Here is a 12796-nt window from a genome sequence, read left to right on the forward strand (position 1 = left end):
ACCAAGAGACCCGACGTTATAATACTACAAGAGACGCACAGTGAAACCCCACCAACGTTACCGGGATACAGATCCTTTGCGAAGCCCCCCAGTGCACGAACAGTTGGGAAAGGTGCAGGGCAGGGGGTCTGCACCTTGGTAAAGAAGAATCTAACTTCAATAGATCACGAGCTGCTACCCAACGGCGCCATCGAGCACAGCACGGTTGAAATCGTCACCGGGAAGCGCAAGCGCCGTGAAAGCACTTTTATATTCAACGTGTACAGCAATCCGAAGCACTTCCAGCAAAAATTCCGCACCCATGTGCACAAAGCGCAACAGCTCGCGAGCTCCAACGTAACCCTACTGTGTGGAGACTTCAACGCTCAACATACGGCATGGGGGTATCCATACACGACGGCGAAGGGCCACAGTCTCTACGACGAAACAATGAACGCAGGTTACCAATTGCTAAACGACCCCAACGCACCTACGAGAAACGGAACGTCGTCGCAGCGAGACACAAACCCGGACCTCGCTTTCATAAGCACGGCCTCAGCACTGCGTGGAGTCACGTGGCGGAACACCGGGGAGACGTTGGGAAGTGACCACTGCATACTCGAAATTACAATACCCATCGCAGAGAACACCGAAAGAGCACAGCAACAGCAAATTATCGACTGGCACGAGTACAGAAAGAAATTAGAAGACAACGTTACGGAAACCATTGAAAACATAGAAGCATGGACCAACATGTTGAACGCCACGACCAAAGACGCCACTCAGACGGTAGAAGCGGAGCCGGAGGCTACGATGTTGGACAGCAGACTAGCGCACCTCATGGAAGCCCGTAACTCGCTGATACGGCGCTGGAAACGTCAATGCCACAACAGAAAGCTACGCAAACGTATAGCACAACTCAACAGAGACATCGAGCATCACAGCGCAGTCCTCTGCAGACAGCAGTGGCACGCGGTGTGTCAAGAAGCGGACGGTCAACTACACAAAGGCAAAACGTGGCGCCTGCTACGCCACTTGCTCAACGATCAGACAACCAAGGGAGCTCAGCATTACATGCTGAACAAGACAATTCACAAAGCCGTCAAAGAAATGGGAGAGGCTGAGGTGCAACGACGCCTGGACGCCAAGTATCTCCCCGTAACGCCAACGCACCCACTCCCCAGCTACGAAGGGGCAACCAACGAGAAACTAGATGCCGACATCGAAGAATGGGAAGTGCGAGCGGTTCTACAAACAATCAACTGTAAATCAGCATCCGGACCGGACCACGTCACCAACAAGGCATTGAGGAACTTGAACGACACGGCAATCGAAGCCCTCACCAAGTACTACAACCAGTGCTGGCGGACGGGCAAGCTACCGCAACAATGGAAGACCGCGAAAACGGTCCTGATCCCCAAACCGGGCAAACCACCCAGCATAGACAACCTGAGACCCATCTCTCTAACGTCGTGCGTGGGCAAGGTGCTTGAACACGTCCTACTCAACAGATGGCAACGTTATTTGGAAGAATCCAACATATATCCACATACAATGCTGGGGTTCCGGGCCAAACTGTGTAGCCAGGACGCCATGCTGTTGCTCAAGAACGAAATCGTGGACAGACACTTTTCCACGTTGGATAACAGAGCGGTGCTCGGACTGGATCTCCAGGGAGCATTCGACAACGTACACCACTCGGCCGTCCTTCGGCAGGTGTCCCACTTCAACATGGGGAAGAGGACGTTCGCTTACATCAAAGATTTCCTGACCAACCGCACCACGCGGCTTGTGGCAGGAGAACTACAACTACCGCTCAAGCAGCTGGGGAGCACGGGGACACCACAGGGCTCGGTGATCTCCCCTCTGTTGTTCAACCTTGTCATGATAGGCGTTGCAAGAAGAATGGAACGCGTTAGAAACATCAAGTACACGATCTACGCGGAAGACATCACGCTGTGGTCAACGGGAGGAAGCGACAGCCAGATCGAGGCAGCCCTCCAAGAAGCCGTCGCCGCCGTAGAAGAATACCTACGACCCACCGGACTCAAATGTTCACCAACCAAGTCGGAACTGCTAGTGATCTCACCGCGAAGTGTGCGACGCCCGACAACGCAGAACATCAACGTTGTAACCCAAGATGGAACGCCGATACCGCACGTGCAGACACTCAGAGTTTTGGGGCTGCACCTCCAGGACTTGAACCGCAACAACGTGACGGTACAGAAGCTCCACGCAAAGCTCTCGCTGGCCACCCGCCTACTCAAGAAGGTGGCCACGCGGTACCAGGGCATGCGAGAAGACAGTCTACTACGACTCACCCAGTCGTTTGCAGTCAGCCACATCTCCTACGTAGCGTCGTTCCACAATTGGAAAGCGGCGGAGAAGATCAAGATTGACGCGATGATCAGAAAGGCGTACAAGACGGCCCTGGGCTTATACCCCCACACCAACACAAAACGCATGCTCGCGTTGGGCGTTCACAACACGCTGGAAGAAATCGCCGAAGCCCAGCGAACGGCGCAGTATTACCGCCTGTCTCAGACCAGGACGGGAAGAACGATACTACAGCGCATCGGAATCAACGCGCAAGCGACGACTCCGGAGGTAGCAAAGCAGCTACGCCGAGACGTTCTCCAAAGACTGAAGGTTCCACCCTTACCGAAGCACATGCATCCACAAGAGCACCAAGAAAGAAGAACGGCGAGAGCCAAGGCCCTCACAAAAGGTCACGCCAACGATCCGCGCGCGTACTACGTGGACGTGGCGAAGTATCCCCACCGGCCAAACACGTACGCAGCAGCAGTCATCGCAGCAGACACTGGAGTACTCACAACGTCGGGAAGCATACGGTGCAAGTCGCCCACGCAAGCCGAAGAGTTTGCAATCGCACTGGCACTAGCGATCCCGGATTGCCGCACGGTCCTCAGCGACTCGAAGACGGCAATAGCCAACTTTGCTACAAACAACGTCTATGGAACCACTGCAAGAGTATGTTCAACTATAGCAAGACCGGAAACCAACATTACCGTCAAGTGGTTCCCTGCGCCCGCCGGGGAGCTGGACGTGGGCCCGAACCGCAACGAGGAGGCAGATACGGAGGCACACGCGCTAACTAGCCGCGGGTCTCTGTCAACGCATTCCTCGGAGCCGCAACGACCCGATGCCGAAGACGGAGAGTATTTCATCACAACCTACGCCGACGTTCTGCAATGGTACAGAACGAGCAGACGCCTCTACCCACCGCCTCACTTAGACCTACCACGCAGAGAAGCAGCCACACTACGGCAGCTGCAAGTACAAGCAATATCGACCCCCGTCTGGGCAAAGCACGTTTGCCCGGAGGTTTACACCACTGATGTATGCCAACACTGCAAGAAGGCGCGAGCCACCCAGAGACACCTCCTTTGGGACTGTGCACTACCGCCGGGCAACCAAGAAGTAATGCCAACTGCCATAAGCAGCAAAATTATCAGCCGAGAGCCAGGCAATCAAAGAGACGTGGTCCAGCACGTGCTTAGCATCCTGGAACGCCAGCGGCCGAAAGCGGCGCCCCCACGGGTTTTACGCGAGTAGGTTGCTGCTCCGGGACATCCGAGCACGCTACTGTCTCGCTTTAATCCCCCTATCCCTTCCCCCTTTATGCCGGATCGTCAATAAAGTTGTCTCACTCACTCACTGCTCACAACTAAACAATGGCAGCATATGCACGGGGTGAATGGTCGAGAGTGGGGTGAACCATCCGTCCGTCTATTCGTTTTTGCTTCCGTCCGTCCATGCGTCCGTTGCTGCGTTCGTCCATAGATCCACCCCTGCGTCCGTCCATGCGTCTAGCTGTCGGTACAGCCATTCGTGAGTCCGTCCATATATCTGCCTGTGTGTCCGCTCGTCCTTCTATTCAACTCTCCAAGTACCACCATCTCAGAACTTTTCATCATACATTTCGCAAATGCACCGCCATCAAGCGGACATTCCAAGGACTAAACGAGAGGTGGCACACGCACACTTTCTTATGGCTTCCGCTTCGTGTCTACATCCCAGCTTTAACAATCCCGAGTTCATGATATAGACTAGTTCATTATATTCATGGCACTGCGGCCCAACGCTCGCTAAACTTTTCTAAAACCAAGGAGGTTATGCCCAGAGAGTATAACATAGCAACCCTTTCTTATCAATTTGTGTTCAATGTACATGCCAATGGCTGCTAAGGGGGATTGAGAGACAGGAAAATTCGGCTTTTAGTTAACGCGCACGCTGCAATTTTTTATTGTTCAACAACGCACAGAAGAAATCTCCCACAGGCACAGCCTTGCAGGACAAAACGTAAGACTAGTAACACACTACGACGAGAGATGAACGGGTGTCGCTTTAAGGAGCTTTGCCCCTTAAAAGAAAATAATATGCTCGTGCAACTTGCAAGTCCGGTATGGGTGCGTCTACTCACTAGGTTACACATTGTAAGACTCGGTTTTGCTGCGCCTACTCGCTAGGCTGTGTTTTCTAGCGCTACCATCACATCTAGTAAATTTTATTGTCAGGTGCCTATTACGCGACGCGAACGGACAACATAGGTAAATGACACATGCAAACATAATAATCACTACATGCGTGTTATGTAGGAACATCACTGCATGCCACACTCATGGTGCGCTCACGGCCGTTTCGATAGCTTCACATATGCCAAATTCGGTATTACGTGACGCCAATGGATGATGAAGGCATACGTGAATGGTGCAATCTTAATAATCATAAGATGCGTGTCATGTGAGAACATTATTATATGCCACAGTCAAGGCCCTAATACATTTCGACATGACGCAATGCGCGTGCTCGCCGGCGTTAATTTCGTCACGTCACGCCGGCGTTGCCGAGCCAGATGCCTGTTCTGCCACAGACTCACAGGCGCGCGCTGCGTTGCGTTGCTTTGACGCATGAGCGTTTCAGCGCATCCGGCGTTCCTACTTCACGAAAAAAGGAAGACGTATTGTTGTCTAGGTAACGCATTCGCATAGAGTAATGTTATTCTATGGCATCGGCGCGAAATGCAGCATGTCGCATTTCGCGCACGGTCCGTCGGGCCGCGTCGACGGACGCAGATCGCGCCTGGCGTCGGACTATAGACCTTTTCAAGAACGCCTTCCTGGGTGCCGCCATAGTCCTCTTTGGGCTGTGCGAATTGGCGACTCCCCTCAAAAATACATTGAGAAGGCTGCGCACTTAGCGTTCGTACTCCCGCGGGCAGCCCATCATGGCGGTGTTTTTTCCCCTCTGTGAAAAGGTAAATAGAGTTCTCTCGTTTGGCTATTGTAGCGTCGCAGTGCCCAGCGTGCGCGCAAGTCAACGCTGCATCGGAGTATATTGGCCTTCTTAATGGTGCGCTCGTGGCAGGTTTGTTAGCTCCACATCTATCAAAATTCGTGTTATGTGACTTCAATGGATGACAAAATATATGACTGGTGCAAACACGATAATCCTGACACATGTGCCATGTAAGAACATGACAACATACCACGCTAATAGTGGGTTCATGACCATTTCGCTAGCTCCACATATACTAAATTTGGTATCACTTGAAGTGAAGAGATGATGAAGGTAACGGCACATCCAAACATGATAACCATGACACGGAAGTCATGTATGGCAGTATTTACCTCCTCCTCGTAACGTTGTGTTGATTTTAAAGTGGCATATCAACATTTCTTTTTCAGGCTTCGCATGTCAGTGACTCCCACTGTACGTGGGGTCTGGCAATTTTTAAATGCGAAGCATTTCTTAGCGAACTTCGGTGACGTATCAATCTATCTAGCCACCTCCGACTTTAGCTCTCCTGGCCGTTTTGATAATGGTATGGATACTAAACTTGGTATATAATGACATGACTATATGAAGAACATATAAAACAAGTCATAACATGAAAGTAGTGACATGTATGTTACAAATGTCTTAGCTTACAATTCATAGTCCTGCAGCTCTTGCGGTGGTTTTGTTCACATGGCATGTTGCGAAACGGGTATATTATGACATGATTCCATTCCGCACACAAGCGACAAACCTTAACATGAAAATCATAACCTGCGTGTCATGTGACCACATGACTACATGTCACGCTCATGATCCGCTCGTGGCCATTTCGCTAGCGTCACATTTACTGAATTTGGGGCCACGGTATGGGAATGGATGACTGACCCCGCAGGAGGGTCTGTAACAGCAGGCATTTCGCGCGTAGCGACACCACGGACCCGAGCTAACGGGGGCGTTTCGACTCCCTCCCACGCCTAGCCGTGCGTGGCTCTGCCGTGACCAGGGAGAAGGGGATCCGTGGGGTTGAGCCGAAACCGAGTGATTGGACCTTTAGGCCCCCCCGCATAGGCAACACACCCCTTTGGCCCCGGCTTTGCGTAGACGGCACCCCTGGACTGACCCACCGAGGGGAAATCGGCAGTCACCTTTTCCTATCTACCTTTCCCTACATCTTCGTCTTTATCTCTCACTTTCTATCTCTCCTGTCTTTTACTCTCTTCTGTTTATTTCCAAACTTTTTGGCGGAAAAGCCTAACCTTGTGTTGATGCCAAGTCTTGGCTAGTTCAAACTAGGTTATAGCAGCACTGTACAGCTGGCGTCAACAGGACTTGCCAAGCATCTCCTGCCACTTCCCCTGGTTGGGCTCGGTAGTGGGCGGCTGGCACCGCTGCCAAATTTCGAAGTTTATTTATGGCATATGCTTTCCCTCGCCTAATTTTCCTGATCACTCCCAGAAAAAGTGACGCACCGAAGACACGTTTATGCTCAATACACCAAAACCAACCTTCCCAAAGAACCATGTTATTCATAGTCAGAACGAAAAAAAAGACACCACGTGCAATTGCACCTTCTTTGTGTCGAAAACTCTCACCGAAGCAATAGGCCCCGGTTATAAATTCACAAAGAGGTCTATGAACACAGTTTATGGGGTAATTTCCGATGATGATCTTATCAATCTGAGTGAAAGTGAACTATTAGAAGGATGGTAAAACCAAAACGTTGTGAAGGTACAGAGAATAATAATCAAGCGTGACAACAAACAGACCACTACAAAACACTTATTATTGACCTGTAGAACCAGTGACAAACCAGCATCAATTGAAATTGGCTATTGTAAGCTCCACGTAAGACCATACATTCCCAATCCTCGTCGATGTTTCAAGTGTCAATGTTTCGGGCATGGATCGCAAAGTTGCAGGGGGCGTGCTCCTTGCGCAAAGTGTGCATCCATTCAACACATATCGAACAACTGCACCTCAGAAACAACTCATTCTTCGAACTGTGAAAGAGATCACGCGGCCTACTCATGATCATTCTCCGCATGGAAGAAAGAAAAAACAAATAGTAGAACTTAAGTTCAAGTTCAATCTCTCATTCCAAGAGGAATGCCAACGCTTCGCACTACACAACCCGTGTTTTACCTCCTTCGCCGATGTGACGTGCAGGAGCGCCGTGCCACACGTTTCTGCACCCGCGAATGTCACACAGAGTGCGGCAGCGGCGGTGTCACCAGCGCCTCCGGCTGGAGCAGCCTGTACTGCTCCGCCATATGACAAACAGGGTCAGCAGACCCCCGTGTCTGCTGGACCTCGGACCACTGCAAGCGCAGTTAGCTCCAAAAGTTATGTGAACGTGCCTGCCGAGCAGGCACCATCCACCACCTCACAAGAGGTGATGGATGCTTGTCCCACTCCTCCGGCGCCTCAGACCTCGAATGATAGGCGAAACTCTTTGCAGCGCGCCAAAAAAGAAAAACCTCGAATCACAAGGCCCACAAAAGGCCCTGTAACCTATCGCAACACATTTGTACACACAGTGCCACACAACATTATTATAGCACAAATACTACACAGGAACGTCAGAGGACTGCTGAGAAACGTTGATGGTATGCAGGAATTTTTACACACATCTAAAGTGCCGTGCGTACAAGAGACACACCTGAAAAGTAAACACAGCAACTTTTTTACGTCATTACGTTTTTTTTTCAGAAATCCGGAAGGATGCCATTGTGCCATCCGGTGGTGTTGCCATATAGTCAATCAAGGGGTTGCAAGCACACACCTACCACTACAAACATCCCTCTAGGCGGTGGCTGTTCGAGGAGTTCTTTTGAATAAGGTCGTCACCATCTGCTCTCTCTACATACCTCCACAACACCGTCTTGAAAAACATGAATTCGAGTCTCTCTTAGACTAACTTTCACAACCTTGTATTCTCCTTGGAGATTTCAATGCGCATAGCAATATATGGCGTGACTCTCGCTGCGATGCTCGAGGTCGCCTGATTGAACAGTTCCTTTTTTCTTCCAGTGCGTGCCTACTGAATCGAAAAGAGAAAACATAATACAACATCGCTAACAATACGTCCTCAACAATACACCTCAGCATAACATCTCCATCACTACTGCTTTTACCTTTATGGGAAGTCATTATAATCTATATGGTAGTGACCATTCTCCTATCGTTATCAGCTCATCAATAAGAGTTACATGTCCTGCACAAGTTCCCAAATGGCTCACCTACAAAGCCGATAGGGAAATGTTTCAAAAAATGACTGTAATAACTTGAACCGACATGACGGCGTTCAGCATTAAGGACGCTGTGTGCTACTTTACAGCTTTCTTGGTTGATGCAGCATCGAAATGTATTCCCCAAACATGTGACCGTCAAACAAACGACGAGTCCCACGGTGGAATAATGAGTGCCGTGATGTGCAAAAAAAAACAAAATAAGGCATGGAAGTTGCTTAGAGACTCGCCCACAGCCGAGAATCTTATAAAACTTAAGAACGTGAAGTCGCAAGCAAGGAGGACGCGCCGACTGTCGAGGAGTAAAAGTTGGCACAAATTTTTATCAGGCATTAACTCATACACACATGAATTGAGAGTCTGGAACATGGTTGGTATTTTGGCTGGACGGAAGGCACATTCACTTCCTCTGGTGAACACACAACGGGAGAGTTTGGAAGACCAGGCAAACACTGTCGGAGCGCACTTAGAACAGGTTTTCAGCTCATCACACTATAGTAAAGCGTTCCGACGCTACAAAACCAGAATAGAAAAACAGAGAATAAAGCGCAAACCCACAACACATGAGGCATACAATGAATCTTTATGTTTCGCTGAACTACAATCTCACTTACCTGCTGCAATAAATCTACCCCAGGCCCGGACCGTGTGACATATGAAATGTTAAAACACCTGCCCACTGAAACCCAGAAAGCTCTCCTCTCCTTGTATAAGGCGGTATGGTCTTCCGGCGAGCTACCCTCAGCATGGAAGGAAGCTATCGTAATCCCTATTCTAAAACAAGGCAAGGACCCAGCCTCAGTTTCCAGCTACCGTCCAATAGCGATAACTAGCTGTGTTTGCAAGGTTTTTGAGAAAATGATTAACAGACGCCTGATGCACTTCGTTGAAACTAATGGCCTATTTGACCCCTACCAGTGTGGGTTTCGAGAGGCTCGATGCACCACTTACCACCTCGTCCGTATTGAGGCACAAATTCGCGACGCTTTTGTTAATAAACAATTTTTTTTTCTGTGTTCCTCGATATGAAAAAGGCATATGACACTACACGGCGCTTTGGCTCATTGCGAGACTTGTCACATTTAGGTGTGCGGGGTAGAATGCTGAAAATAATCGAAAGCTAGCTGTCGGACCGTACATACTGTGTCCGAGTTGGCACTGTCCTTTTTCGAACATTTGTCCAAGAGTTAGGAGTGCCACATGAGGTGTATTGAGCTGCACACTTTTCTTAGTTAAAATGAATTCCTTGCACCTGTCTCTCCCTCGTAATATTTTTACTGCATGTATGTCGATAATGTGCAGATTGGTTTGAAATCATGCAACATCTCAATATGCCAGCGTCAAGTTCAACTAGGCTTGAACAAGGTGTCTCAATGGGCAGATGAGAATAGCTTTCTACTCAACACACGAAAGAGCACATGCATCTCTTTATGCCGAAAGAGGGGCCTCCATCCTGACCCCGACATTCGCCTTCATGGTCAACCTCTGTCAGTAAAGACCGATCACAAGTTTCTTGGAATAATATTACACATAAAATTGACCTTCATACCACACATAAAGTATTTAGCAGACAGGTGCTTAAAACAATGAATACTTTGAAAGTGTTATGATGCACTACGCTGTGAAGTGACAAGAAATGTTTAATGAATATACATAAAAACCTCGAACGCACACGCCTAGATTACGCTGCTATAATCTATCGCTCAGCAACACCATCAGCCTTGAAGATTCTCGACCCTGTCCACCATCTAGGCATTCGCCTCTCTACGTGTGCTTTTCTAACTAGCCTTGTGGAGAGCCTGTACGTGGATTCCAATGAATGGTCGCTCTTCCTACAAAGGTGTTACCTGTCCTTTTTTTATCTTTTTGAAGGTGAAGGCAGACAAGAAACACCCCTTTCTTATTACAAATGATGATTTGTGTTGTTTGGGCTATTTCGAGAACCGTCCTTCGTTTCAGCAGCCCTACTCGCTCAGTGTAAGGGCCTGGCCAAAAAAACAGGCGTGCCTCTTCTCGAACACAGTTTGATGGCTCCTGCAGCATATCTGCCACCATGCCAGTGAGAGCTTATAGATTGTGATGTCTTTTTTTGTTGAAGTCACAAAGCACGCGCCATTTGCACACATACATACATACTTCCTATAACTACAACTTAAATTTAGATGCCCTGAGTTCTTTACTGATGACTCAAAAAGTCCATGACTTCTGTGTCATATGCAGCGGTAGGCCAATCTTTTTCCGAAGCCGGCGTCCTTCATCCTGATCCAAGCATTTTCACAGGAGAAGGTTACGCAATACTGGCGGTCGTAAAACACATCAAACAGATAAAATTACAGAAGGCGGTCATATACACAGATTCTCTAAGTGTGGTCGAAGCCCTGGAAACTCCTAAAATACGCAAGAACCCAGTGCTGGTGTCACTCTATTCACTTCTGTGCCCACTGTACACATCAAAACAGCATGTCGTTGCCGGTGGGGTTCTAGGGCACCGTGAGACACAAAGGAAAATTTTGGCCGACAAGCTGGCTGCTTCCACCAACGACACTACTTCCAATGCATCAATATCGATCCCTGCACTTGACTTAAAATCTTTTCTTAAACGAAAGCTTAAGGGGTATTGGCAGATCACGTGGGATAGACACACAGATAATAAACTCTATGCTACAAAGCCGCAACTACCCCGCAGGGGCGCCTGCGCAAGTAGGCGCTTGATGTGTAGCGACACCACGGACCGGAGATAACGGGGGGGTTTCGACTCCCTTACGCCTAGCCGTGCGTGGCTTTGTCGTATCCGGGGAAATGGGGATCCTGGGGGTTGAACCGACGCCAGGTGATTGGACCTTTAAGGCCCCCCGGCAGAGGCAACACACCCCTTTGGCCCCGGCTTCACGTAGACGGCACCCCTGGGCTGACCCACCCAGGGGAAATCTGCAGTCGGCTTTTCCTATCTCTCTCGCCCTACATCTTTGTCTTTCTTACTTTTTTAGCTTTTCTGTCTACTTCCCTCTTCTGCTTACTTCCAATTTTCTCAGCGGCAAGGATTAACCCTGTGCAAATAGCCTTCCTTGGCCTAGGCGCATTGGGTTATAGCAGAGTTGTACGGCTGACATCTGCAAACTTTCACCTTCTGCAAAGTTGCAGCGTCCTCTCATTGGGCTATGTTGTGGGTGGCCACCAACGCTGCTGAACAACATACAATTTTCATGCATAAAGCATATCCTTTACTCAGTGATCGTGCCTCCACAAAGCGTGTACGTACCGAAGATATCAATTTTCTCATCCGGCCAAGACAAATGTTTCCTCATTTCCACGTTATACACTGCGAGAAAACTAACAAGCAAGCCAGAACTGCATCCCCTTTCGTAGTGGCTAAGTGCTTAACCGAAACTCTCGGTGCCGGGTACAAGGTTACCAAAATGGCCAGCGAAGATCTACTCCTTAAGATACGTCACAAAGATCAATTCGAAAAACTGACCACCCTCATAACGTTTGGAGACCCACCCATCAGTATAACGCCACACAGGTACATGAACTCTGCTCGCGGGGTAGTATCGGACGCAGATTTGCTTGACCTGACCGAAGCTGAACTTTTAGAAGGATGGAAGAGCCAGAACGTGACAAACGTACAGCGTATTAAGATAAGAAGAGATCAAAAGGAAATACCAACCAAACACTTAGTACTGACGTTTGCTTCGCGCGATTTGCCGGAAACCATTCAAACCGGGTATACAAAGACATCCGTGAGGCCAGATATTCCCAACCCCCGCCGTTGCTTCCAATGTCTAAGATATGGCCACGGCTTGCAAAGCTGTCGTGGCCGGAAAACTTGTGCTCTGTGAGGAGTCGTGAGCCATGCGTCCGACAACTGTGAAGCACCTGCACACTGTAGAAACTGTGCCGGTAATCATGCTGCGTACTCCCGTTCCTGTTCTTTCTGAAAATAAGAACAAAAGATCATCACTTTAAAGATAGAAGAAAACATTACAATTGAAGAAGCAAGAAGAAGAGTTTCGCCATTTAATGATCCCACATACGCTGATGCGACGCGCCAGGGGGAAGCGTCGCATCAGCCCTCGCCACTACTTCGGCCTGCGCAAAGCGAGACATTGGCTGCGGCGCCTGCCCCCAAGGTGGCAGTAGTTGAGTCTACTCCGCCTACTATTTAACATAGACCAGAGACTCCAGGGTCCTCGGGCTTCAAGGCCTCACCTCGCCAGGCGAGGCTCAAGCTTCGAAAAACCAGCTCGCATGAGCGGGCATCCAGTGCC

General features: G+C 49.3%; 1 protein-coding gene across 1 annotated transcript; it reads left to right on the forward strand.

Moving 5' to 3' along the window:
* Positions 1 to 761: 761 nt before the first annotated feature.
* Positions 762 to 3776, forward strand: LOC142784993 (uncharacterized). Its single transcript, XM_075883415.1, has one exon. The coding sequence runs from the start codon at positions 793 to 795 to the stop codon at positions 3553 to 3555; it is 2763 nt and encodes a 920-aa protein (XP_075739530.1). The 5' UTR covers positions 762 to 792; the 3' UTR covers positions 3556 to 3776.
* The last annotated feature ends 9020 nt before the right edge of the window (positions 3777 to 12796 follow it).

Source organism: Rhipicephalus microplus, chromosome 2 (assembly GCF_043290135.1).
Source record: "Rhipicephalus microplus isolate Deutch F79 chromosome 2, USDA_Rmic, whole genome shotgun sequence".
Lineage (NCBI taxonomy): Eukaryota > Metazoa > Arthropoda > Arachnida > Ixodida > Ixodidae > Rhipicephalus > Rhipicephalus microplus.

Excerpts from the sequence above, each read along its gene's own strand:
- LOC142784993 (XM_075883415.1), top strand. The coding sequence starts at position 793 with ATGTTGGACAGCAGACTAGCGCACCTCATGGAAGCCCGTAACTCGCTG.